The sequence below is a fragment of the Microtus ochrogaster genome, chromosome 2, assembly GCF_000317375.1.
Source record: "Microtus ochrogaster isolate Prairie Vole_2 chromosome 2, MicOch1.0, whole genome shotgun sequence".
NCBI lineage: Eukaryota > Metazoa > Chordata > Mammalia > Rodentia > Cricetidae > Microtus > Microtus ochrogaster.
In genome coordinates this window covers 42983878-43010182 of record NC_022010.1, presented here as the reverse complement: position 1 = coordinate 43010182, position 26305 = coordinate 42983878, and the positions used below count along the sequence as shown (strand labels likewise).

General features: G+C 47.9%; 1 protein-coding gene across 3 annotated transcripts in view; it reads right to left on the bottom strand.

Annotated features, from left to right (window-relative positions):
- The window catches only part of Heg1 (heart development protein with EGF like domains 1), a 78796-nt gene that overhangs the window by 43851 nt on the left and 8640 nt on the right, over positions 1-26305 (bottom strand). For all 3 annotated transcript variants that reach the window (XM_013351605.2, XM_026785719.1, XM_026785728.1), the window contains exons 2-5: positions 15478-15765; positions 13138-13437; positions 5641-5979; positions 4474-4809 (exon numbers count right to left, since the gene is read on the bottom strand). In XM_013351605.2, the coding sequence (XP_013207059.1) occupies positions 4474-4809; positions 5641-5979; positions 13138-13437; positions 15478-15765 (1263 nt within the window). The remainder of the gene's footprint in view (positions 1-4473; positions 4810-5640; positions 5980-13137; positions 13438-15477; positions 15766-26305) is intronic.

Here is a 26305-nt window from a genome sequence, read left to right as displayed (position 1 = left end):
AAGCTACACAGAGAAACCCTATCTTGAAAAAAACGAACAAACAACCCCTTGTCAAATAGCATGAGAGTTAAGGGTGGACTTAGTTGGTGCTCTTTATTATATTTATATATTTCTGTGGGTGTGCACATGCCACAGCAGAACTAGCTTATATGATTAATTACCAAGTAAATCCTTTTCAGAAATGATGAACATAAAGTCCAAACTCATGTACCTATGCACACATATGCATAAATAAAACAAATCTTTAAAAAACAGTATTTATTTACATTTTAATTTTAATAGTTAACTTTTTGGTGTGTATAAGTGTTTTGTCTACATGTATGAATGTGTTTCTGATGACTGCAGAAGCTAGCAAAGGGCACTGGACTCCCTGGAACTGGGAGTTACAGACAGTTGTGAACCACCGTATGGGGTCTGGAAAGGAACCCAGACCCTCTGGAAGTATAGCAAGTACCCGTAGCCACTGAGCCATCTCTCCAGACCCTTTATTTTTAAATTATGTGTACCTGAGTGTGGGTTTGTAAACATGAGTGCAGTACCCAAGGGGGTCAGAAGAGGGCGGCAGATCCCCTGGAACCAGACTTACAGATGGTTGTGAGCCATTTGGCTGGGGTGATGGTATTGGAACTCAGGTCCTCTGCAAGAGTGGTTCTGCACTCAACGGCAGAATGCCATCTCTGCAACTCCATTAACAATTCTTAAAACCACCGTAAGGGTTAAAGGTAAGTTTGGGTTATATTGTAAGTACTCCTTTGTTTTTCTGTAAATCAGCAAAAACTCTGGGGATCAGGGAAGCTGACACATTAGAGTCAATTCCTGAACTCTTGATGCCCAAGAACTCTCTGCCCCAAGCTCTCTCTTGCCTTGAGCAAAAGGACTATAAGGCTAACAGCCAGACAAACTACCCTGTGACAGCCCCAGTCACACGGCAACTATACAAAGATCACAGCTGACTGCACTGGCTTCTGAGGCCACGGTCCCAGGCAGGGCTGTTTGAGACAGTCTGAGTCCGACTTTCTGTAATCCCAAACCTGTACAGACTGTTTCTATCTCGGCTAAAAAGGGGAGTACTTCCTAGAGGGAGTTCCCGGACTGGAGCTGAGGGGAAAGGCTGTGATTGTTCCAGAACACCAGTCTGTGATTGGTGTCAAGAGCGAGGCTGTGAGTGACCCACATGTCTCTTCTCTGGCCTCATAAGCAGGTTGCTTAGACTTTCTCAGTTACCTCTAAAAGACTTCTCTGGAGTGGTCTTTTCTCTCTACTTTCAGAAGTAAGAAAGAAATAGCAAAGGCCACAGAGAACGGAGTGTAGCCGGGGTGAAGACTACGCCAGTGGTCAGGCTGTGTCTGAACAGTTGAAGACCTCAGAGAGGCATCGTGTGTTGGCCACACACCACCCAGCATTGACAGTGACCACTCCAGTGCATACACTCACTACTGCTGGACAACACTGCAGAGGCCCCATTGGCTTTGGAAAGGATTCGTACAGCTTGTGGCTCCATTCAGGTTCTCAAGTCCCAGACCTGGCTTCCTGGTGTGCAAACTCAGTGCCCCCTGCAACTGCTGTCATAGTTTGGAAAAGTGGGAAGCCTTGGGACTCCTGGCAGTGCACATGGTGAGAGCCATGCATAGCAGCAGACAGCCTGCTTATCCCACCTGTCTGCCGGGATCCTCTGCCAGTCAGTGGGTACAGATTCCTGTGCCCGAGTAATGCTGGCAGCACCTGGCATCCTGTTCCTACGAGGTGCCCCCGATTAAACCCAGGCTCTCCAGATATGATCCCCCCTCCCTCTGTAGCCCCACCTAGATTTTTATCACCCAAAAGTCTGATCGTATTTTCCATATGAACCAATGCAGCATCCCCCGCAGAGGGAAGTGTCCTGAGAGATGTAGAACAGAAAAGCTCTGGAAGGAACCAAAGACCGTGCTAGGGCACAGCACGGGGTCAGCATGAGTGTTGCCTACTGCACACAAGACCCTGAATTCAAGTCTCACAACTCAGGGTTCCATGGTCTTGCTTTGAGAAGGTAAAAAGCCTGGGCCCTGTAGTGGTGAGAGTGGAAAATATTTCCCAGGCGAGATAAAAGAGCATAAACATCTCCCCATGTTTGTTCGTCCGTACGTCCATCCTTCCTTCCGTCCTTCCTTCCTTCCTTCTTTCCTTCCTTCCTTCTTTCCTTCCTTCCTTCCTTCCTTCCTTCCTTCCTTCCTTCCTTCCTTCCTTCCTTCCTTCCTTCCTTCCTTCCTTCCTTCTTTCCTTCCTTCCTTCCTTCCTTCCTTCCTTCCTTCCTTCCTTCCTTCCTTCCTTCCTTCCTTCCTTCCTTCCTTCCTTCCTCTTTCCCTCCCTCCCTCCCTTCCTTCCTTCCTTTCTTTCTTCTTTTCTTTTTGAAGACAGGGTCTCACCATGTTGTCCTGGCTGTCCAATGGCTATGTAGACCAGGCTGACCTTGAACTCCGAGATTCACTACAAAGTCCTGCCTCTGCCTCCTGAGTGCTGGATTTAAAAGGTGTGCACTACCACACCAGGCTCATACATGTGTTTGATTCTTTCATGATCAGATGCTTTTGCATGTTACAGGCGTAGCAATAAGTGGTGACTTCCTTCGTCAGTGAGGATTCTCATTTGGAGGAAACGGGGAGTTATTAGCAGCATGGGGAGGAAAGAATTTAAGTCTGTGAGAATGTAATGATAACCCTGTTTGCTTTCATGAGCACCTACTATGACAAAACCACTGGGGGATCGTTTTCAAAAATTACTCAAAAACATTATTTAAAAGGAATAAAACAACAACAGAACCATAAAACAGAAAACCAAATGTTCTAAAATGTTCATATTAGACTTCACCAAAATTAAAAACTTTCATGCTCCAATCATATCATCAAAAAAGTAAAAATGATAGGCTGGAGAGATTGCTCAGTGGTTAAGAACACTGGCTGCTCTTCTAGAGGACCTGGGTTCAATTCCAAGCCCCTACGTGGCAGTTCACAACTGTCTAGTTCCAGAGAATATGACAGCTTCACATAGACATATATTCAGGTGGAATATTTATGCACATAAAATAAAAGCAAATAAATTTTTTTTAAAAGTAAAAATGGCCGGACAGTGATGGTGCATGCCTCTAATCCCAGCATTAGCATTTGGGAGGCAGAGGCAGGTGGATCTTTGTGAGTTCAAGGCCAGCCTGGCTGGCCTACAGAGCTAGTTCTAAGACAGACTCCAAAGCTACAGAGAAACCTTGTCTTGAAAAACAAAAACAACAAAACAAAACAACAATAACAAAAAGTAAAAATGACAATCACAGAATGGAAGGAAGTGCCCATGAATTATACAAATCAAAGGGACTAGAGTCCAGGATATGCACAATGCCTTTATATTCAATGAGAAAAATGATAGCTTAATTTAAAAATAGTCAAAACGTTCAAATAGACATCAAAGAAGATACACGTGGGCAATGACTATATGAACACATGTTCGTTATCATTAGGAGAGTGAACTGGAAAATGTAAATCTATACCACTCTCTCCATATGTGTATACACACAGACACTCACACATTTACTTTGGAAAATCCTTTGGCAGTCTCTCAAAAGCTTAAAAAGGATACTCCTAGCCAGGCAGTGATAGTGGCACACGCCTTTCATCCCAGCACTCGGGAAGCAGAGACAGGTGGATCTCTGTGAATTCGAGGCCAGCCTGCTCTACAGAATGAGTTCCAGGACAGCCAGAGCTGTTATACAGAGAAACGCTGTCTCAAAAAGTAACAAATCTATAGCTTGGTCATTCTAAGACCGCATGTCTCGGCATAAAATGTGTCTCTGAACAATCATAGGGACACTATTAAAAACAGTGCATCCCTGATGGAATATTAGTCAGAAGGACAGATACATACCTGATGAACCTTGAGGCCATATAAAATTAAAAACACATAAGGCCATATATGATATGATTGCTTTCACAGGAAGTTCTGTGATTAGGAGGTACTGGGGTTTGGGGCAGGCTATACACCATGGGAGGGCGTGGACACAGAAGCCCCAAGTTCTGTATGAGAAGAAGAGGCATCAAAGGCTCCTTAGATGTGGGGCTGGGGAGACAGCGCAGTCTGGAAAGCATTTGCTGTGTAAACATGAGGACCTGAGCTCAAATCCTTAGCACCTTCAAAAGCTGAGCATGGCAGCCTTATTTAATCAGTGAGCCCCTAGGACAAGTGAGAGACTAGTTTTTTAGGTACACACCGGAGGTTGACTGCTGGCCTCCATTTGCACGTGTGTACCTGAACACGTATATATGCACATATATACACTCTAGAAAAAGGGTTGAGATGTATAAAAAGGATGTGACATGTATATTTGTATTAACCAGCTAAGAGAATGGCCTGGGATCAGTAAAATTACTTTCCTAGCACAGGCTTTAGAAGATTAAAGGATCAGACATATCCTAAGTCCCCGTGGCATACTTCCACGCAATAAGAACTCACTTGAATGTTCTCCACGTGTGGCTGAGGAATCCAGACTTTCCGAGGAAGCTGAAGATGAAGACTCTGAGAAATTCTTCCTACCCAGCCGTGAGCCACCACCTCGGGGCTGCTGTGCAGTGTGTGAGAACGGAGTTCGAACCCAAGGGTTCCTCGTGTCTGGATGTAAAGCAGAGCTCTCTGCGGTATCTGTAGACGTTTTGCTCTTGGCGGGGAACCACTGTCCTGTGCTCGCTCCATCAGCAATGGAGGGGACTGGCCTAAAAGCTATCTCAGTCAGAGGCGTGGCACTGCCATTTCCTGCTTCGGGGCTGCCGGCGAGCTGATGTCCTCCAAAGGCTGTAGGATATTGGGGTAGAGAGAGGCTGTTAGTGGACCTGGAAAAGATGCTAACAGCTAAGATGGCATCCCTGCTAGGCAAGCTTCTCTCTGCCCAAGAATCTTGGATGGTGTTTATATGGTTCACCCTACAAGCATCACCATGTTCTAAATTTTCCTAAAGTCATCGGATGGCAGCAATATAGTAATATTAAAGGTAAAAGTTCTGGACAGGAGACTTGAGAGCAGCAAACTAATCTATAGGCTTAAATGTTTAACTCTGTCCCTTGAAAAGTAGCTCAGCGAAGGAGTCGTTACAGCCAACAAGTTCAGTGTGCACACATATTATACAGAGTTTTTTTCTAAAAAAAAAAAAAACAGCTGGAATACTGACAAACATTCTTCTACTTCTGATGTACAGTAAAATAAACTATAAGGAGTAAGCAAAACTATGAATTTGGGAAATATATTTACGCCTGACAACTTATTTATAGAGATGATCTATACACAAAAATCGCTGAAGGCAGCTGTAAAGGGCAGGCCAGGGTTTGAAGATGACATTATGGTATGAAGAGGGACCAAACTATGACAGCCCCAAGGCTGAGGTCTCCACTCTGCTGAGTAAGCTGTGCTTGCTTTATTTAAGCCTTCCGGGTCTTAATGGTCTCATCTTAGGGATGGCATTGTCCACACCCAAAGATAAAAATGCAATCACGTGATCTAGCAGGAAAGGATCTGACGTCATCAAGGACACACTTTTGTTCAGAGACTGCACAATGGTCTGGAAGAGACCCCCTAAGAGCACCCAACTATAGAAAATGTCCACAAGCCAAATAAAGGTGAGTTACTTACTGGGGGAATCACTTTGCCAGTGTATGGATGGAATTCCAACTCCATTTTCTATAGATGGCTCAATGCCTTCTCCATCTCCAGGCCTCTCAGTGAGTCTGCTGTCTGTCCTGGAGTCACCCACAGAGGGCGGAGAAGGGACCGAGGCTGATGTTACGGCAATTCTGGAATGCGCAGGCAAGCTCTCTGTCTCATTTACGGGTTCCACGCTGACAGTCAAAGACCAGAGCATTCTGGTGACACCATCAGTGAATGTGTTGGTGACATGTGTACTCTTTGTCTGAGTGACTGACAGGCTTTGGAGATTAGCGGAGTCGTTAAAATTCTTTATACTTCCAGAAGCTAAAACAGGAGAAGACATGCTTCAAAACTACTTGAATGGCTAAGGAAATCGCGATTCTAAGTACAAATAATGCTCATTGTATTTGATGCGTGAATCTGTACACCGTGGATGTAACAGAGAACATACGCTTGCATCATGTTGATCCATACAAGCGCAAGTAGAGACCCTCCTTCTTTTTCACCTCACCAGTTCTAAGTCCCACTGAGCTGGCTAGAGATGGAGTCAGAGCACTCATACGCAGAAATTAAGTTTTCTAAGCAAGCGAAAAGGAAGACAGGAGAAACCCAGACGAAGCAATAATTTGTTTTATTTTTCTATAGATGGGCTGCATTCCACAGCGTAATAATTCCACACCATGGACCACTGTGATAAAGTTGTTGCTGCTGGTTTGTCTTTTCAGCATTGTAACCCTTTTGTTCAAATGCTACCATAGGTTAAAAATCCCATCCATACCATGAACCAAGTTTGAGCCAGTACAGGGTGTGCAGCTGCTCGGTCAGCACTGGGGCTCTTGAGAACACAGTCAAGACATCGCTGGCCTGCGGCAGTAGTTCCCAACATGATCACCACCAAAGGCTCTTTATTATTCCCCAAATCATGGCCACCATAAAGCTTTGGCTTTGAAACACCATTCAAACTACATTCATTAACAGAACTACTAACAGGAGAGTGTATTATTTCCCCAGGGATTTGATGTAATTTCACCTAGAAGCAGACTTCATTATTATAGTTAGTTCCTCTCACTAAGCTTTAGAGATGTCTCCAAACCATAGGGCACTTTAGGAGACCAAAGACACTAGGCTGGGAACAGCTTTTTCTGATCAGTGAAACAGATGGCTGTCCTCAGATAGCTGTCAAGAGCCTCAAGAATTCAGTTCTATACCATTGGTCAGAATGCATGGTCTGCTCCTCGTAGATGTCTGGCTGAGAGCTTCTTGCCACTGGGAAACCTGCCAGAGGTACTAAAGAACTCACCTCTAAAGAGGTACCTTAAAGCCCCAACACCAAGGGGCTGAGCATGTGACTCAATGGCTGAGAACTCACTTAGCACGTGTGAGGCCCCGAGTTCAAATCCAGGCACCACAGCTATCCTTAGTAAATAGGGCAAGAATAAGGAGCAGGAAAGCTTGGGGAGCAAAGCATTGGAGGCAAGGGAAGCAGGCTCTCTGCTCTCTTCTCCTCCTGATGTCAACAGCAACAGAGCGCTCTCTAGACCTATACCATGAAAGGCTGTCACAGCTCCGAAAAGGGAAAAAGGGAAGCTGCCATTATAAATCATCCTTTGAAGACCATTCTTATGCGCAGTTGTGACCAAAAGCCCAAACAGATTTTAGACATAGTTAGAGAGAAAGTATAGGAAAGAAAGCGTTCCTTTCATTTTCGTGCAAAACCATCGACTCCCCTGACACCAGGAGTACAGCCTGCTGCTCTGCTTACTGGATGTCCATGAAAATAGATGCAGGCGCAGGCCCCACAGAGACAAGGGACTAGAAAGATGTGGGTGGTGGCGCACGCCTTTAATCCCAGCACTCGGGAGGCAGAGGCAGGCGGATCTCTGTGAGTTCGAGACCAGCCTGGTCTACAAGAGCTAGTTCCAGGACAGGCTCCAAAACCACAGAGAAACCCTGTCTCGAAAAACCAAAAAAAAAAAAAAAAAAAAATGTGCGTGCAAAGGTAGCCAGCCATGCAGGGACACAAACAAAGGCCACCTTTATAAGAAAGGAGTGTGTGGATAAGGATATGTCCCATAAACGGTCTCCAAATTGCTTTCAAAGCATTTTTATTTCTAATCAGCTAGATCATGTCATTTGTTCACTATTCCCATCAAAACACCATGGTGGGGTAGAGACGACTTGGCATAAGAGTGTGTACTGTTCCTTCAGAGGACCCGAGCTAGGTTTGCAGCCCTCACACTGGGTGGCTCACACTGTCTATGACTCTAACACCAGAGGGTCCGACGCCCTCTTCTGGCCCCTGAGGGCACTTTCACTCACGAGCATCCATACCCCTCCACACGTGCAATTACAAATAAAACCTTAAAAACACCCCCCCCCCCTGTGATGGCTATACTGGATTCAGTCTGAAAAGCCCAGGCCCGCCTGTTTCGGTAGTCTGAACAAATAAACGGCCACAGAAATCACAATCGCTGAGTCACTAAGAAAAACAGCTCCATGTCCCACGACCCCGCAGGGCTGTGCCGTACACTGTCCTCCCATCTCAGCACTGTGACAAGCTTCTGTGGTTGCACATGACAGCACCTGCTGTGCTCTTGGGAGGCCGAGGCAGACAGACCATGAGCTGGACGCCTGTGTGGCCCATCTCAAAGACAGAGTGAGACCCAGTCTCAAAACTCAACCCAGAGGTGGCTGGGGAGATGGCTCAGTGGTTGAGAGCATTGCCTGTTCTTCCAGGGGACCAGGGTTCAATTCCCAGTATCCACATGGCAGCTCACATCTGTCTGTAACTCCAGGTCCAGGGCTCTGACACCCTCCCATAGACATGCAGGCAAAACCAACAACGAACATTAAAACATAAATAAGTAATTAAAAAACCAACTAAACCAAGCAAGGCGCTACCATGAAGTGAGCAACTGCGTCCTCGGGCATGGCGCTAAGATATGCGCATTTCACTTAGTCCTCACGGTACAGCTGTGTAAATACTCCTGCAAAGCAGCGCATCAAATGAAAATGGGAGCGGTCGTCTGAGTGGCTCATACACATTCCTTATGCTCCTGCGTAGACACCTGCTCCAGAAGCTATGAGGAAATGCATTACATTTCTTATCAGCAAGCTGGCATGAGTGGTCACTCTCGGATGGCTACCCTGAAGCAGCCATTCAGAAAGGGAAAACCTGAGTTTGAACCAGGAAAGGCAAAGGAGAAAAGGAAGAGGGGCAGGAAAAGCCATCTGGTGAGATGGCTCAGCCAGGCCATGGAACCTTGGACACACGCACAGGGGTGTCCTGTGTGACAGAGAGAGAAGAACTGACTCCTCCAGGTGGTCCTCTGGCCCCAACACTCCCCTGCACAGTAAACAAACAAACAAACAAATCTCATAAAAAATTTTAAATTAAAATGTAAAAGCTGGAATACCACCCACTGGGAAAAGGCCTAAGCTAAGTTCTTAGTTTTGTAATCGGCAGTGGAGAGAAGGCCTGTTCACCTGGTGTGGGTGTGTCCCTCTCCACTCGTGGGACAAAACCCCAGAGCCTCTGGCGTACATCACATTGCTCAACCTTGACTGCTGTCCAGAACTTCCCACAAGTGCAGCTGAGGCAGCTGATGGTAGAACCAGACAGACTGAATCCAAAATCTTTTAAGGTCTTAATGTTCTCTCCCTTCACAAAGTGAAACCACCACAAAGCAATTTACCTGGACCACATCAGCTCGGCTGCCCACAGGAAAGACTTTCGTGAGTCAAGCCCCATTATTACACCCCAGCTCTTACTGAATCTCTACAAAATGTCACCTTCAAAGAGCATTAGCATGGTTCTCACAAGCCAGCAATGGAAAGCATTCCTTATATAAATATTCCTCTTGGAATTACTGCCCCCGAAACATCCATGCCTATGGATTAAACTGTAGGCTTATTTTGTCTGACAACAATTGCTTGCTCCACCCAGCTTCCTCTAGTGCCCCCATTTCCAGGAAGCTCACACTAAATTTAGCACTCAATTGTGGTCGCTCTCACACAATTCAACATACACATTTCTGCCTTCCGAAGAGCTTCCTCCCCTCCTCACCCCTGCCATGTGTTGCTTTGTTGACAGCCCCACCCCTAGGCCATGGTCAAACAGCAGTGGGAGATCATCAAAGAGACCATGGAAAAGTCTAGAGAGACAGCAGCAGGAGAGGGTGAAGAGTAATGCCTTTGGGCTTTCTTGTAATCCCTGGCTCATCTTCCAGGGTCGGCTTTGGTGCTGTAAGATACAGTTTCTATTCAGAAACAGAGTAACTCCTGGCTATCCAGGGTATGGGAGAGGCTGTATTGAACAGTGTGTTCTAGTTTGTATTCTGTTGCTATAATAAAACACTGACCAAAAGTAACTTGGAAAAGAAACAGTTTATTTTATTTTAAAGTTCTAGGTAAAAGTCACTGAGCCTGGAACTGAAATAGAGCCATGGAGCAGTGCTGCTCACTGGCTTGCTCCCATGGCTAGCTCAGCCTGCTTTCTTATAGAACCCAGGAGGTGGGACCACCCACAGTGGGTCCCTTCTACATCAATCATTAGAAAAAAAAATGTCTGTAGGCCAATCTGATGGGAGCTTTTTTCTATTGCTTCTTCCCAGATAACCCTAGTTTGTGTCAAGTTGACCAAAACCCAACCAGCACCACATGCTTGTGTAGCTAGGGAGCAGTAAAGGAGGCCCAGTTGACAGCCTATGAATGGACCACCCAATGCTGCCACCTTTCAGATTATCTAATCCCTGCCACGCCCTTAGTTTATCACCTGTGTGCACACCCTGTGAGGGGCATCACTAACCTGACTGGTCTGAGCATTGGACTTTTCCATAGGTCACATGGCCAGAACCCCCCCCCCCCATGCACACACACTCATCCCCAGTACTCCATTGCTTGTCTTCGTTCACTGAACTGGCCAGCCAGAAGGGTTGACTCCAAGTCTGCCGTGGCAGGTCCTGCTGGTTCCCCGGTGGCATTCTTGCCTATATGCCTGTTGCTCCTGTATCATGGACTCAGAAACAGACAGCAGAACCTCAAGATTTCCATTCAGTAGAAGGAGAGGTATACAGAGTTTGCAAGCCTGGAGGTGCCAGGCTAATGAGAGAGAGAGAGAGAGAGAGAGAGAGAGAGAGAGAGAGAGAGAGAGAGAGAGAGAACCAAATAGAGAAGGAGTTTGTTTCCTCTTTGGCCTCAGGCAGCAGGGTATGTCCTCTGCGCCAAGTCCTCTCTAGTGGCCACTTTAGAGGGTGGCCAGACAACCAGGTCACCAAGGAAGAGAAATCTTCAGTAAGACTCAAGGACTATGAAAGACAGTGAAACTCCAAAAATTAGAAATGGAAGTTTCTAGAACAGTAATTCTCAACTTGTGGGTTGTGACCCTTTTGGGAGGTTGAACAGCCCTTTCACAGGGGTCACCTAAGACCATCGGGAAAACACAGATCTTTATGTGATAATTTATAATGGCAGCAAATTTTTTGGTTGAGGGTCACCACAACATGAGAAACTAAATAAAAGGGTTTCAGCATTTGGAAGGTTGAGAACCACTGTCCTCGGAGGACAGCTATTCCAAGAATGTCAGGAGTACAGGGTAAGACCCCTGTACAGCCCATGAATAATCTTCTTTTTTTAAGATTTTTTTTTTTTGTCCATGCAGATGCAAGCATTTGTATCCGTGGATGCCTGGAAGAGGACATCTGATCCCTGGGACCTCTAGTTACTGACAGTTTTAACTTCAGGGACACCTGATATAGGTGCTAGGAAGCAAACTCGGGTTCTCTGGAAGAGCAGGAAGGACTCTAAACCACTGAGCCCTCTCTCCAGAACACTTACGAATAATCTTAAAAAACAATCTCCTGCAAACACGAACCATGAATTCTGTCCACACCCAACAGTAGAGATCTGCACGCCAAGCCTAGGCAAGCAGACTGCTCCTTTAAAAGGGCTGTCTGGAGAAGACCTCTGGGCTCAGTTGTTGCTTTGATGACATAAACCCCAACTCCCAGTCTTGCAGAAATATTTTAAGAAACCTCTGCCTTCATGGTTGGCAGAATGGCTCGTCAATCCCCACCCCAAGCCGGGGTACTATTAATACATGAGGGTTGCTTGAAGAGGAGAGTCAGTTTTCTTTAAGAGGTGTGGTCCCTGGTAGGCTGACCGTGCTCCAGTGAGTGGCCGCACACCCATGCATTTATGGACAGCAAGGAGTGACCCATAGAGAGGGGAGAGGGAACAGATGGACACGAAGGTATGAGATGGTGGTGATCTGGGAGGAGTCTCACAGAGGAGCCAAACATGACTAAAACATACTGTATGCATGCATGGAATTCTCAAAGAATAAATAAAATGCTATATCTATTTAAAAAAAATACAAAGCCCCCTCTGACTTAAGTGCAGATCCTGCTACTCTGTCTTGCCCCGGGGTTAAAAAACAACCTGAGGGGGCTGGAGAGATGGCTCAGAGGTTGAGAGCACTGACTGCTCTTCCAGAGGTCCTGAGTTCAATTCCCAGCAACACATGGTGGCTCACAACCATCTGTAATGAGATCTGGTGCCCTCTTTTGGCCTGCAGGCAAACATGCAGACAGAACACTCTATACATAATAAATAAAAATAAATCTTAAATAAATTAAAAAAAAACAACCTGAGCAGCTCACAGAGGGGCAGTTTACAGCATCTTTTGGCTCCTGGCAGGATGTGCCTCCTGGGGGAACCTGGGCACACGCGAGGCCCCAATTTTTAACTACTGAAGATTGCAGTGTCCCTGAGAGGATTAGATATCTAGGCAGGCAGGCATCTGAGGAGCCACAACGACAAGCGTGCAGCACAGGGGCCTGGCAGAGTGGAGAAGTGCTTGCGGAGCAGAGCAGCCTAGCTGAGGCTGGTGCGCAGGACGTGGCCTGGCAGAATGGAACAGGGCGGTTCTCTACAGCCGCGGCGCCTCATTAAAGCCAGGCAAACACCTGTACTGTGTAGGCTCTTTCTCTCGAAACAATGCCAGGAAAAATTACGAACCTATTTTCTCCGCCATCAAAGAAGCTGCGTTTGCGAAAATAAACAAACAAAACTCAAACTGCTAATCAAAGGGTGCAGCAGCGTCCGGCTCACATTTTAGCCGCTCTAGCGTGTGGCCTCCTCTGTAGGTGCACACATCAGTCACGCCTAATCTTTGTTGTATGTGTGTACAGAAGAGGGGAGGAAAAGAAAAGGGGGAGAAAGGAGGTGGGAAGCACAGCAGCCACCAGACGGGCTGATATTTTCCTCCACATACAGTTAAAACATACTTTGAGCATGAACCTCAATACTGAGAGAAATGACATAGACTGCACTTCCAACCAAAGCACTTGGCATTGAAGAAATGGCTTTTAAATCTCCCTTTGCTTCCTCTTAGCCGGACACTTAGCACTAGCCAGCTAGGTATATACATCGATTTGGGGTTATTTTGAAATTGGAGGGGTAAACTGGGGCAGGAATACTCACACGAGGGATGGCCTGAGGGAGGTGGTTGACTCTGGGTCTGAGGGAACTGCAGCTCAGAATGCTCCTGGCCTGATGAATTTCTCTTCTGGGAGAACATGGTTGGTTCCCTGAGTTCCAAAGCAGGAAGGGAGGCTTGGCTGGAAACCCAAATGCCAGCCACTTGTGTGTGCACAGTCCCTTCTTCTGGGAGTTCCCTTGCCGTCTCCAGGAAGCCTGGGGATATTCCACTCTCTGTCTGAGAAACGGTGATTCCTCCTTCTGACCTGGAACTGCTGGATGACCGGGGAAGGCTCTCCGAGGCTGAAAGCCAGACAACAACAATTAAAACCCCACTAGTGGCTTTCAACTGTCTTACTCTCGCTGGTGGACTCAATTAAAAGGCATGAAAAGTTATTCATTCTAGGAGAAAGGAACTGCAAGAGAAACCACCAGGCTTTTGACCTCACCAATGTTCCTCGTCGGAGGGAGGAATTACCAGTACTGGAGCACCCTGATGCTAACTAAGCCTTACACGATCTAGAATTAGAGACTGGTGTTGGATCAGGAAGACTTATCCCTCACCTTCCACAAAGGATCCCAGAATGTCCCAGAATTCAATGTATGCAGAATTCCCAACACTTGACAGCCAGGCAAACCAGAGAGTAACACGTGCAGGACTTCTGAGAGCTGCAGCTTCCATTCACAGAACACAGAATACCTTCACACAATCCCCTTACAGAACCGAGTGCCCTCAAGGGTAGGAAACCAGGAAGTCACCTTGGAGGGCTTCAGCCTCTTTGAGGTCCTCACCAACTCTCAACCTTCCTTCTGTCAATATGAATCTTGTTTTGCTTGGTTTTGTTTTTGGAGACAGAGTCTCACTATATTGCTTTGGCTGTCCTGGAACTCACTATTTAGACCAGGCTGGCTTTGAACTCACCAAGCTTCACCTGCCTCTGCCTCTTGAGTGCTGGGGTCTTTTCTAATTTTCGAGGTGGGGTCATATGAAGCACAGACTGATCTCATACTCAAGGATGACTTTTAAAAACTTTAAAAAAAAGATTTCTTTTTATTTTTAGGTGTGTGTGTGTGTGTGTGCCTATGGTAGCCAGCAGAACACTGGGTCCCCTGGAACCCAAGTACTGGTTGGGAGCCATCCAATGTGGGCATTGCACACTAAAGCTGGGTCTCTTAGAGGAGTGATTTTTAGTGGATGAGCTGTCTCTCCAGTCCAAGCCTGAACTTCTGATCCTCCTGCTTCTGCTTCCTGAATGCTGGGATTATACATGTTGTTTACACGGTTCTGGGGTCTGAATCCAGGGCTTGGTACCTGTTTGGCAAGGTCCCCAGCCCCCCTTTGTGAAGACTCTTTACTGGGCGATTCTTCAACCCCTTTCCCAGGTGAGCATCTGCTACCTACACGTCTGCCTGGGGGGGCCAGCTCACTTCAGGTCCCCTTTCCTCCCATATTACACATCTTATAGGCTTGCTGCCAGGAGGCTCCTCTCTCAAACTGTCTTAACCCATCTCTCGGTTGTGCAAAACCCTCCAGCGAGTCTTCCCACCACACCAAGTAGAAACGTCCTGTCCTGCAAAGTATTCCACCCTTGTCCCTATCCTCCATAGCGCTAGCCATCCTGCCCACGGCCCTCTAACTCTCCCAGGGAGGACTCGGGCACTGGTGCCCCCTCCCTTCTGTCTTTACTCACACAGGGCACCCCTTCTCTGAACTGTAGTGCCCACTCCCTCAACACACGGACTTGGGCTCTCCTCACTTGGAAATCTGCCACCAACTCTCCACCTCCTGGGCTAATTAGTCTCTGAGCTTCAGTTTCCAAACTTAAAGCGAGACTAACACAGCCTCACCGATCCGGCTCGTTGCTATGTAGATGCATACCTAATTAGACTACTTTTCTTTGTCTTCCTTCTTAGGTTGAGCTGTGCTCATAGAACTGCGGCCTCTTTTTGAAACCCTTCGCTGGAAGTACTAAGCTGCCAACCGTGCAGAAAGGAGCAGCAGGAAGCAGTCAAGCTCTTATCAACACAAACAGAACCTAGCCACCCTTCCCAATCCCTGAGATGTGTGATTGCGTGGCAGGATCCTGGGAGCAGGGAGGTGGCGTGCATTCAGACTGCTGGGGAGCACAGATGTTAAAGGACCCACCAGGGTGTTCAACAAATTTGCACCCCCTCCCCTAGTCTGACTTTCCAAGCATGGCTCTTAGGGGGACTTGCCTGATCCATCCCAATACAGAACCCCTAAATGAGCACAGTGGCTCTGGATGTGGGGGTGGGGAGGGGGCAGAAAATTTGTTTTCTAGGACTGGTCATAGAAAAGTGAGCATCAGGACACACACTCACACAAGGAGCTGCCGTGGGTGGCCAGGGCCGTGGTCATCTCAGGCGTGTGTTCAGCATGTGGAACGGTGGCCATTGCTCCGCTGGAAGGCTTGATCCTCCCCTCAGCGTTTGTCTCAGGCAGGAAAGAGGGGTTTCCTGAGGCGTCTGAAGAACTGTGGCTCAGTCTGGCAGTCTGAGCTGTCACTCCTTTTCTGGAACCTGAATGGTCCTCTTGACTCTGGTAGAAGGGGGTATTTCCTACGTCGGGTTCAGTGTTGTTACTTTCTGTCCCATGGCTCCTTGCAGTGACTGCAATAACAAGCAAATGCACCAGTGAGAACTCAATGGCTTTTGAAAAGTAAACATGAAGAAACTCTCCCGGATGGACCCTTGCAGGTTATTGCCAACTTCATAACTTAAAAACTCCATTTAGTGGGGCCGGAGTGAAGGCTCTGCAGTTAAGAGCACTTGGAGAGAGTGCTGGAATCCAGCCCAGCACCCACGTCGAGGGGTTCACAACTTCTAGCTCTATAGCTTCAGGGACTTAGACACCCTCTTCTAGACTCTAAGGGTGCCTGCACACACATGCATTGCACAAGTACACACACACACACATGCATTGCACATGCACACACACATTGCACATGTACACACATGCATTGCAATGCACACACATGTGTACACATACTAATTGAAAAATTAAATCTTTATAACCCCCCATTTCTATTTTCCTGATTTGAGACTATTTCTCTTTGTGCTCAGGATTGGAGCCTATGGAACCATGGAAAATTCTCAGTGGGGAGTGAATGAAGTCATTGCTATCTTTATAAGTCAAGGCAAAAAAGTCAGACCATCTGATAAGCAGAGACCGCAGGCAGGCAGAACTATCACTTATATCTAAATATAGCAAACAAGCAAAAAGAACAAGCTATCTTTTAGATTAGTATTGCCCAAAGGATTAAGTGAGAGAAACCCACAGTCCGTAAAATTAACTTGGTAGCCACTTTAAAATATGTGTGTGTGTGAAGTACTTTATTTTACTCAACATATTCAAAATACCATTTCAATATGAACTTGATATAAGTTTCAACATAGTGATTACATTTTTGCTGCCCCCTCTTTATGTGTGTGGGTGTTTTGCCTGCACGTATGTTCGTGAATCACTTTCACATCAGTGCCCGTGGTGGCCAGAAGAAGGCATTGGATCCCCTGGGATTGGAGTTACAGATGGTTGTGAACCGCCATGTAGGTGCTGGGACTCAAATCCAGGCCCCTTGGAAAAGCGGCCAATGCTAATAACACCGAGCCATCTCTCCAGCCCCGTACTGTCCATTTTCAATAGCAAGGGGCGTGGCTGTAGCTACACTGCAGTGGCCAACAGCTCAGGTATTTGAGGCGGGTGGGGTAGTGAGCACACAAACTGCCCTAGCAGAGATTCCGAGAACTTTCTGAGGGAGTCATTTCCTCTTCCAGCTCCTTCAGAATTGCTGTGTCCATGCCCTGATTCTCCTTTCTGGAGGTGATGATTAACAGAGGCTTCCTGGAGGGGAGGAAGTCACTAGGGCCCTCCTCGGGGAGCCCAGCCTGACAGGTGAGGCCCACAATAAGCTCCAAGTTGGCTGTGGGAGGGTGTTGCCAGAGGCAGCCACAAAGTCCCAAAGGTTATGAATGGCGGCGACCCACAGGGAATGCTGGCCTCATTCTTCTTGCTCTGCTTCAGGGGCAGCTGGATTCCCTGGAAAAGCTGAAGAGGTCCAGGGGCATAAGGATGCTTTCTCTGCCCTCTTGATTAACTGGGCACAATAACAAAAGGAAATAAAACAAAAAAGGAGTTGCAGTCAGAAGGTTATGCCTCTAGGCTAGGAAGCCAGGAGGGGAAAAAAAAAGATAATAAATTTAGTTCCATTAGAGCCTTTAAAAAGGCAGAGGCCCAGTGACAGCCCCTTCTTGAGATGATAGGAATGGAAACCCCAGACCCCAAGCAGCTGCAAGAATTCCACTGTAGGGAAAGAGTGGCCGCAGGCAGGCAGAGCACTGCTCACACTGAACCATGCTATCTCCCTGCGAGCAGACTGAGATGTAAGGATGGAAAAATGCACGCTATAAATAATCCACCAGGCTGACAATAGTCCCCTGCAGTGTCCTCATCCCCTGCAGCGTCCCCAGTAACCCTGCCACGATCAACAGCTAGAAATGCTGAATAAAACAGCTATTTAAAAAAAACTATTCTAAATGCACTTCTGAGCTGGTGAATAAGGAAAGAATCAGAGTAGGATCAGCAAAGATGGAAGCTGACGCTTCTTCGACATCTCTAACCTTACCCTTCGATGGCCACGGGGCTGCAGGAGGAAGGTGGTGTACACTCTCCAGGAGGCTAGAGGGAAACCACTGTGCAACATTGGAATCAGAAGGACTAGACCCTGGACAAAAGACATAGAACTACCCCAGAGAGGGACAACAAGGAAACCTGGCCCTTTGATCTTCGTTGAAGAGGAAAGATAAACGCAATCACAATCATAAGTCTATAAGCACAAAGCCAAGTCTTCTGTGGGTGTACAGCACAGATTTCATTCCCTACATGATCCAAACCTCAAGTTGAGGGTGTACTCAAGAGTGGCCTTAAGCCTTTTATGCATACACTAAAAAAGGGCTGCATTTTAAAAGGATGGTTTAAAGAGGTAAATCCACCTACCTCCACATAGCAGAGGGACAGCCTGGGCCAAGAGACCGGCCAAGAGGTAAAAGGACCAAAACCTTGGTAATCAGAATAGCTGGATTACATAGGGGAGGGCAGCACAGTCCCTGGGCTGCAGAGTTCTGGGTAGGGGGCAGGGCATGCCAGTCCTGGCCTGTAACAAGTATGGACTGAGAGATGCTGAGAGAACCTGGTGGCCAGCTTCAGCTTCGATCTGGTAATAGGCATCTCAGCTGTTTGCCCTGGGTTTGAGACCTAACACCTCCACTAAAATAAATTACAGAGGTTTGATTTCAAATAAGAAAGCAGTCTTCAACACCAGACACAAAGAGAGCCAAAGTGCAAGGTGAAGAAGGGTGTGCATCTCAAGAAACAGTGACTTTATTTTTTAAAAGAATGTCATTTTTTTAAATTAATGGGATTATTAAAGTAGAACTAATCCTGGCTGACAAGCGCGTGCAGGGCATGGTTAGCATCATTGGTGCAGAAGGGTAACTCCACCAACCGTACCTAAAGCCAACCCTAGGCAGAATTAGGCTGTGTTGCGTCCAGCCTGGTCAACTTAGAAGGACATAAAATTTCCACAGAGAGAAATTAGTGGGCATCACTCAAAACCAAAATAAAATAAATCGGTATGGACAAAATGATATATGGGATCCACAGGAAGAGTTGAAAGTGGTCAAACAGTTCCACTACAGCTTTGTAAAATCCATTTACTCTTTAAACTATATGTAGGCTTAATAAAAATAAAAGCTAAAGAGGGACGATTAAGACACGGCGCATCGGCAGCCTCACCTTGCCTGCAACTATTTTAATATTTGGTTGCCAGTTGGTGGTGACGTTTGGGGAGGTTTTGGAGCACAGCCTTGCTGGAGGAAGTGCATTACTGGGGGTGGGCGTTCAAAGCTAAAATCCTCTTGCCAGTTTGTTCTCTGCTTTGTGAGCTCTCTGCGTCCTGTCTCTGCCGCCATGCCTGCTGCCTGCATGCTTGACCCCACCACTAAGAACACCAACCTTCTGAACGCAAACCAAAATAAACTCTTTTTTCTCTATGTTGTCTTAGTCACGGTATTTTATCAGAGCAACAGAAAAGCGACTAATGCATCCGGTGTCTTGATCTAAAGACCCAAAGGCTGGAAACCTGCAGAAGTCATTTTGTAATGACTTTCACTGAACCCCCAAATGTCCCCTCAGTAGGTGGTCTGTAGCCCTTAAACGCTAAGTTGGTTCCTGAAACTCAGAAGTAGTGACGTGAATTGGGAGCCCAGTGGCATTTATAAGGCGTGAGCATGTGAGTGGCTTGTGACTCCATGACCAAAAGCCTCATGGGATTACTTGAGTTTAGGCTGCTTAGTCCCCAGATGCCCAACCTCAGTTGGTGCCACCTGTGGACATGACTAGTGGCCCAGGCAAAGAGACGAGGCCAGTGAGCATCTCTCTTGAGCATCCAGAGACAAGAAACACTCTGAGTCTGTACTACTGCACCGGGTGGCCTGAGACCTGTTGGTCATGGTTGGTCTCAACCTCTATCAGCGCTGCCTAAATTGGTAAGAAGCCAGTTAGTGTGTCTTTGTGCCCTGGGCTCTAGCCTTTTCCCACTTTAGGATCAGAGGGATCCTCCGGGAAGCTCAGCCAAAGCCAGCCCATTTGCCTTGCCAGCCCAGCTTTTTTTGTGCCAGAGACAGTCACCCAAACCCCATTCAAGCCCATGACTACGGTCACACCAACCGCCCAAGCTGAGTCTAGACTCGGCCATCCTTGAACAAGGAATCAATCCATCCTTCCGGGCTCAGCCACCTGCGTCACGCCAGCACGTCCCCCTGGACCATGAATGGAGACTAACAAGAGAGTTACATGGCTTTGCTTGGATGTTTTCCCTCTCACGTTGACAGCTTCCACTTCTGAAGCATCTTAATGTTCTAAAACATCTGCTTAGGAACCGGCGTTCATGAGGGAAGCTGGCACAGCCTGGAATCGGATTTCCTAATTAGCAGCTGTTTCAGCAGCAGACTCCTCTGAGCCACATCCCCACCCTCATCGTGCGGTGCTTGTATGTTCAGCTAGCCTTGTTCCTAAGCAAGATGGGCCTGTGCCATTTCCTCCTGGAGATCTCACCCCTACCCTCACCATCCGGTCCTACAGAAGGCCAAATGTCACGCGCAGTCTGGTACCAGCTCATGTTTGGGGCAGAGTGGAAGAATGAGCCCTTTATTTCCCCATCTCTCCAGCTTCGGTCCAACACAGCCACGTGTTAGATGTTTTCACTTGCATTGCCTCATGTGAGAACTGGGACAGTCCTGGCAGGTAGCTGTCATTACTTGGCACATGGGGAAAGTAGGAAGCAAAATGATAAAGCGATTGGTCCTTTAGCAGCAGACAGGATATGGACCGAGATCTCGCGTCACTCGCCAGCTGATTCCATGAGGTTTCAGGGCCTTGGCTGGTAGAGTTAAAGGAAAAAACAAAAACAAAACAAAACAAAATCCCCCTGGCCTTCAAACCAGGCTTTAACAACGTGGCCGACCTTGTTTCTCCCAAAGAGTGAGATGGTGCCTGCTGCATGGGCTTTGAAAGCAGACTCGGTGTGGCAACAGCTGCAGTTATTCTCTGGAAGTCTGAGCAGGAGGATGTCTAAATCAGCTTCCAGCAGAGATGAAGCCTATGGCTGCTGGAAGGAACAGCAGTAAAGACAGTGGAGTGGGCACGAAGCCTGAGTTTCAGGGGAACAAGAAACGTCTGCCTCTCAGACACGAAGTTGGGGTGATGCTGTGACTTCCAGCTGCAAACATCTGGTTAATGCCTAGGATGCTGATGAGGAAGAAGGGCAGCAGACAGGATAAGAAGGCGCAATCGAGGATCAGGGTCCAATTTAAAGGATTTCAGACTGCCAGGAGGGGCAGAGCCAGTGACAGGGACACAGACATCCAAGGAAGACAGGATGAAATCAAAAGCAGGGCCTATGAAGAGGAAGGTATTGTATGCTGAAGGGGCCACAGGAGGCCCTGGAACCGGTCCCGCAGAAAGTCCATTCAGGTATCTACCTGTGATGGTCTCATTGCTAGGGTTAAGGCTCACGAGGAGGGTCTGCAGCGCTACCACCCTCATCCCTACCCCGAGAATTCCCCATCTCCACTTCCCCTTGGAGCTTTCCCCAGATCCTTAACTTGAAAAGCTCCCTATGAGCTGTGGGTTTGACACCTTGCCTTCAATTATACAGATTCCAGCAAGGGGGGGGGGTCATGCCTATGAGTTTCTTTGTCATTTTAATGGTTTCCCTAAAATTCGGCTGCTCACGTGGTGAGGAGAGAAAAGTCCTGGGAGTGAGAGCTTGATTTCTCCCTCCTTTGATTCCTTTAGTTTGTGGACTGCCACAGACGGAAGGGGAGTAGAACACAGCTCATAAATACTGCCCACAAGACTGAAATTCTGCTTCTATCCTGAGAACCAATTAGGAATCCCACACAGTTCCCTACCCACAAAGCACTTTTTTTTTATAAGAGAATTTAAGGGCCCTAAATTGTCCTTTTAAATTCCAACAGTCTAAGTAGGCAGTCATGAGGGTAATTCTTCCCTCTTTGATGGAAGAGGAAATTGAGGCATGGTATTAAAGTTACCAGGCAGGTTAACTCAGAAAATGGTAGCAGAGCAAAGGCTAAAGCCTAGGTCTTTATATCAATTAATCGTAGATGAAACCAGTGGGGGTCCAGAAGAGAAGCCCAGTCAGCTACAGTGTGTGGTGAGGTCACTCTCGACACCATTGCTTTGTACCGTTCCTTCTGGCCAACTTTGGTTGGGTTGCCATTGACTCCCCCCGCCCCCCATTCCTCCCCAAAGGTGACCAGGTCCTTTAGGGATCATAGTAACTAATTAAGTCTTGGCCTCAGATGGCAGGATGGAGGCTCAGGAGGGAGGATTACAGTTCTAAATCCACTGCCTAGCTAGGGAGCAGAATGTATGGATTCAAAATGCCTGCTTTTACATCCATAGGATGGCTACTATTTAAAAAAGGGAAGAAAGGAAGGAAGGGAGGAAGGAAGGAAGGAAGGAAGGAAGGAAGGAAGGAAGGAAAGAAGGAAGGAAAGGATGTAGCAAACCTGGAGTTTGTATGCGCTGCCAGCACGAATGCAAACTGGGTCGGCCAGCATGGAAACAGTATGGCAGTCCCCCAAAAACATAAACACAGAGTTCCTATATGATCCCTCTTCTGTGTATGTAGCTTACAGAAATGACAGCAGAGAACCCCTGCAGCCGTACTCACAGCAGGCAGACGGTGAAAACAACCGGGGGATGATGGGGTTAACAAGACGGGGTGTGTGCAGCTACCAACCCTAAAAACCCAAGTGAAACAAGCCAGACACAAAAGGACAAGGACCACGTGAGTCCCCTCGTGAATAAAAGCTTCACCGGGATGGAAAGTGGAGCAGAGGTGGCTAGGGGCAGGAGATCAGGGATTACTACTTAAGAGTTTCTGTTTGAGTTGAAAAGTTTCTGGGAATGGATGGTGGCTGTTGCAACATTGTGACTGTTGAACAGCACTTAGAAACGGCTAAAATGGTAACTTTCCTGGGAGGTATATTTAGCCACATTAAAAACCAGAACATATATTTTTTACTGAGCACCAGCCATAGGCAAGACGATGCGGGCTGCAAGGATGACTCAAACAGAGACCTTGCCTCAAGGGCTGAGCTGGGTAAATAAAACATCTCAGTCCCTCTGGGGTGTGAGAAGCTGCCCAGAGCAGCAGAACCTGTGCCCTGGGAGTTTATGGGGCTGGAAAGCCTTCCTTCCACTCAGAGCTGCCCTGGGGGGCGGGGAGCTCCTCAGAGGGACCTCACAGCCTTCCCCCTCCCAGGAACCCTCCAAACAAGGGGTATTTCATACCGGATGGTCGGGGTGGGATATTCTACAGGCTGGCAGGAACCTGGCGGGGGGGGGGGGATGTCAGGAGGGGGGCGGGTTGTAATCTCCCCAGAAAGGCGGCCACCTACCCTGCTTGGCTACTCCAGGCTGTGTTTTGAACTCTGGCTGCGGATGTAATGATTTTGGGTGGAGGACGTTTAGGAGCCAAATAAGTTTGTGTGAACAAAAGACTCAGCCGTCAATGTGGACAGTCCAGGACTCTCGGGGACATTCGCTTCCTTCCTTGTTCTTATCCTAAAAGGAGTAGCCCTTAGAAAAACCGTTCACATTGCAAAGCCTTTGGATGTGAGGTCTGAGGATGACATTCGAAGAGAAAAACACAAGTCCCTTGGGATGAGCTCCAGTAACTGAAGTGTCAAATTGACAGGGCGTACCACTCCCTGCCCATGAGAGACAGTCTCGGTCAGCAGTTCATAGCGGCCCTTCCTTTCCGGAAGAGGCAGGTCTGCAGGTCTGCGCTCAGCCAGGACAAGGGAGTCCCAAGACTGGAGTCAGCCTCCCAGAACCAGAGCTGGTCAGGAGGGGGCCCTGAGGACCACTATGGGGGAAGGAGCCTACCCAGGCAAGAGGAAAGGCTAAAAAACCCTGATCAGGACCTCTGCTTTAAAAGTAACTCACAGACAGGGCTCTTTTCTTTTCTTTTCTTTTTATTTTTGCCCTTGAGGCAAAGTCTCAGGGTCAAGGGTCAGAAGATCCCTACTCAGCTGAATAAGTACACACAAAAGCTTTCTGCAATGGGTAGTCTACCTTGCTTTTTTTGGGGTGTGTGTGTGTGGGGGGGGATACCTAATCTTGAAGCCGGTCTTCTCTTTGCCTCTCTCATCCTTTGAAAAACAAATGAAAAAGAGGCTGCAGAGGAGGCTCCTCAGGCAAGGGGGACCTCTGGAAGGAACTGACACTGGAGGACTGTGCCACGCCTGGCCAGCGCTGAGCAGGGCACAGGGCAAGAGCAGGCTCCAGCTCCTGTGTGCTCTCAGTGCTCACTCACACCCAGAGAGGAAGCTGTGGCAGGGCTCCACCAAAGGAGACCTGCCAGGTTAGTGAAACAATACAGAGGCAAGGAAAAACATCCTGGTTCCAGGAGGAAGAGGGGGAGAGGAGGCTGAGAAAAAGCAGGAAGAAACCGCCTGGGCCTGCGGGTGTGAGTCGGACCCGTGACTCCGGCTTCAAACATTTCCACAGCCCTGCGGGCGATTTTTATAAGTCTTGCAGATAATTTATTCCTAGACTTCTGTGAAGTGACCCTGGCCTCAAGGGCCTCAAGGAAATCATAGAAATATAACTTGTTTACGCCTGTTGGAAAATGTATATGGCGGGCTCTGGTGGGCACGGACCTCAGACAGGAGGAGGGGACCAGGGTCATTGGTTCTCCCTGGGTGTGAGATCAATTAAAGAATGCCAAGATTTTTTTTTTTTCTTGAGACATGGTCTTTCTGGCTCTTCCTGGAACTTCACTACGTAGACCAGGCTGGCCTTGAACTCACAGAGACCCATCTGCCAAGTGTTGGGATTAAATGCATGCACCAGCATGCACAGTTTACTAGGAAGTTTCTTTAAAAGGTGTCCACTTCCTTCAAATAGGCTTCCCCAGGTGGGCTTCTAGGGTGACTCACTGAGGACACCAGACAGCTTTTATAGCACAAAGGAGACCACTACCTCTTGCTGCCCTATGGAGCCCACAGCCGAGAGGAGCCTTGGGGTTCTGCTGGGACGTGGGAGAGGGCAGTGCTGGTGGTGACTACTGGCAGACAAGAGAAGAGTAGAAATGATAGAGGTATAGCGTGGACGGGAGATGAAGGGCCATCAAGAGCAAAAGGTGAGCAGGAGAGAAAGGGTGCCACCTTGTAACTGCTACCTGCGGGTTTAAACACGTGACCTCATCTGCAGCCCGTTGAAGGAACAGGACGGAGCCACTGAGGAGCAGACACCTCTAAGAATCATCCCCTCAGAGGAGAAACATGTACGCTTACCACAGCCACCATTCCACTTTCGGAAGCCCCGCTCCTTCCTCATGTAGAGAGGGCATTTCTGAGTAAGATCAGAGCCCCTTCTTGTGCCTTGCTCTACAAAGCCCAACAGTCCCAGGAGGGAGAAACACAGGGGCTCGCCCAACTGCCATGCTGTCTCACCCACATGCTTTCTTCAAAAACAGTACACGGTAAGGGGGTAACAATGCTATGAAGTTCAAGTACCCCAGAGCTAAAACATAAGGCAGAGAGAATGTGTCTGTTTTTAGCAGTAAACTTAGCAGATGGTCTCTGAGCTCCCCAAGGGATTTGGTAGCCACAGCCCTACAGCATGTGGTACAGCCCCTGCTACAGTCCCTCTAGGGCACTCAGAAGGAAATTCAACCTTCCAGTTTTCCTGGCCCTTCAGGGTCCAATCCCCATAGCCAACCAAGGTGCCTTCCTTCCAATCCTAAGGCAGATGAGCTTGGCCCTGCATTATGGCATTTGCAATGGCCATCCCTTCTGCTAGGAAAGCTCTTTCTGTTATAGGCAGGGGGCACCTTGCATTAAGCCTCCAAGACAGGAGGAAATTCAGCATCTATACACACACTGACTACTGGCTGTGGTGGTACTTGTCTGTGATCCTGGTACTTGGGAGGCTAAAGGATTGGGATCTCAAGTTCGAGGCCAGTCTGGGCTACAGGGTGGAACCCTGCCTCAAAAACAACAAAGCCAAACCAAAACACTGCCTACTTTGAGCAGCAAGTGGGACTGGAGTCCACAGAGGTGGTAGGGTCGGCCCCCAGAGCTCTTAGAGGTTTTAAGGTAAGAACAGAGTGACCTGAATCACATCTTAAGATTACGGTGGCTTTCCTGAGCATCAATTAGTGGGACAGAATGGGTGGGATAAACAGAAGATGTGGAGGGCAGACTCCTGGTGCCTTCTGGGAACAAAACCAAGCTGAATTGTTCTCCACCAAGGGATGTAGAAAATGAGGGACGGAGATAAGTGGAGGGTGACATTCAGGCTTCCGGGCTAAGTATGTGGATGCTGCACTCTGCCCCTGATGGGAAGAACTAGGGCTGGATGGCAGTTATGGAGGGGAAAATCAAGGGATGCTGGATGTCTCTGATTTTCTTTCTCCATTTCCCTGACCACTTTGGCCACAGGGATGCCACGTGTGATGTCATCCATGCTCGCCATTCTGCACACAGGCTTCTGCATTTTGTCCTCTACCCAGGCCCCACTACCAACAGAGTGGCATTCTTCAGCCTCCGTCTTCCC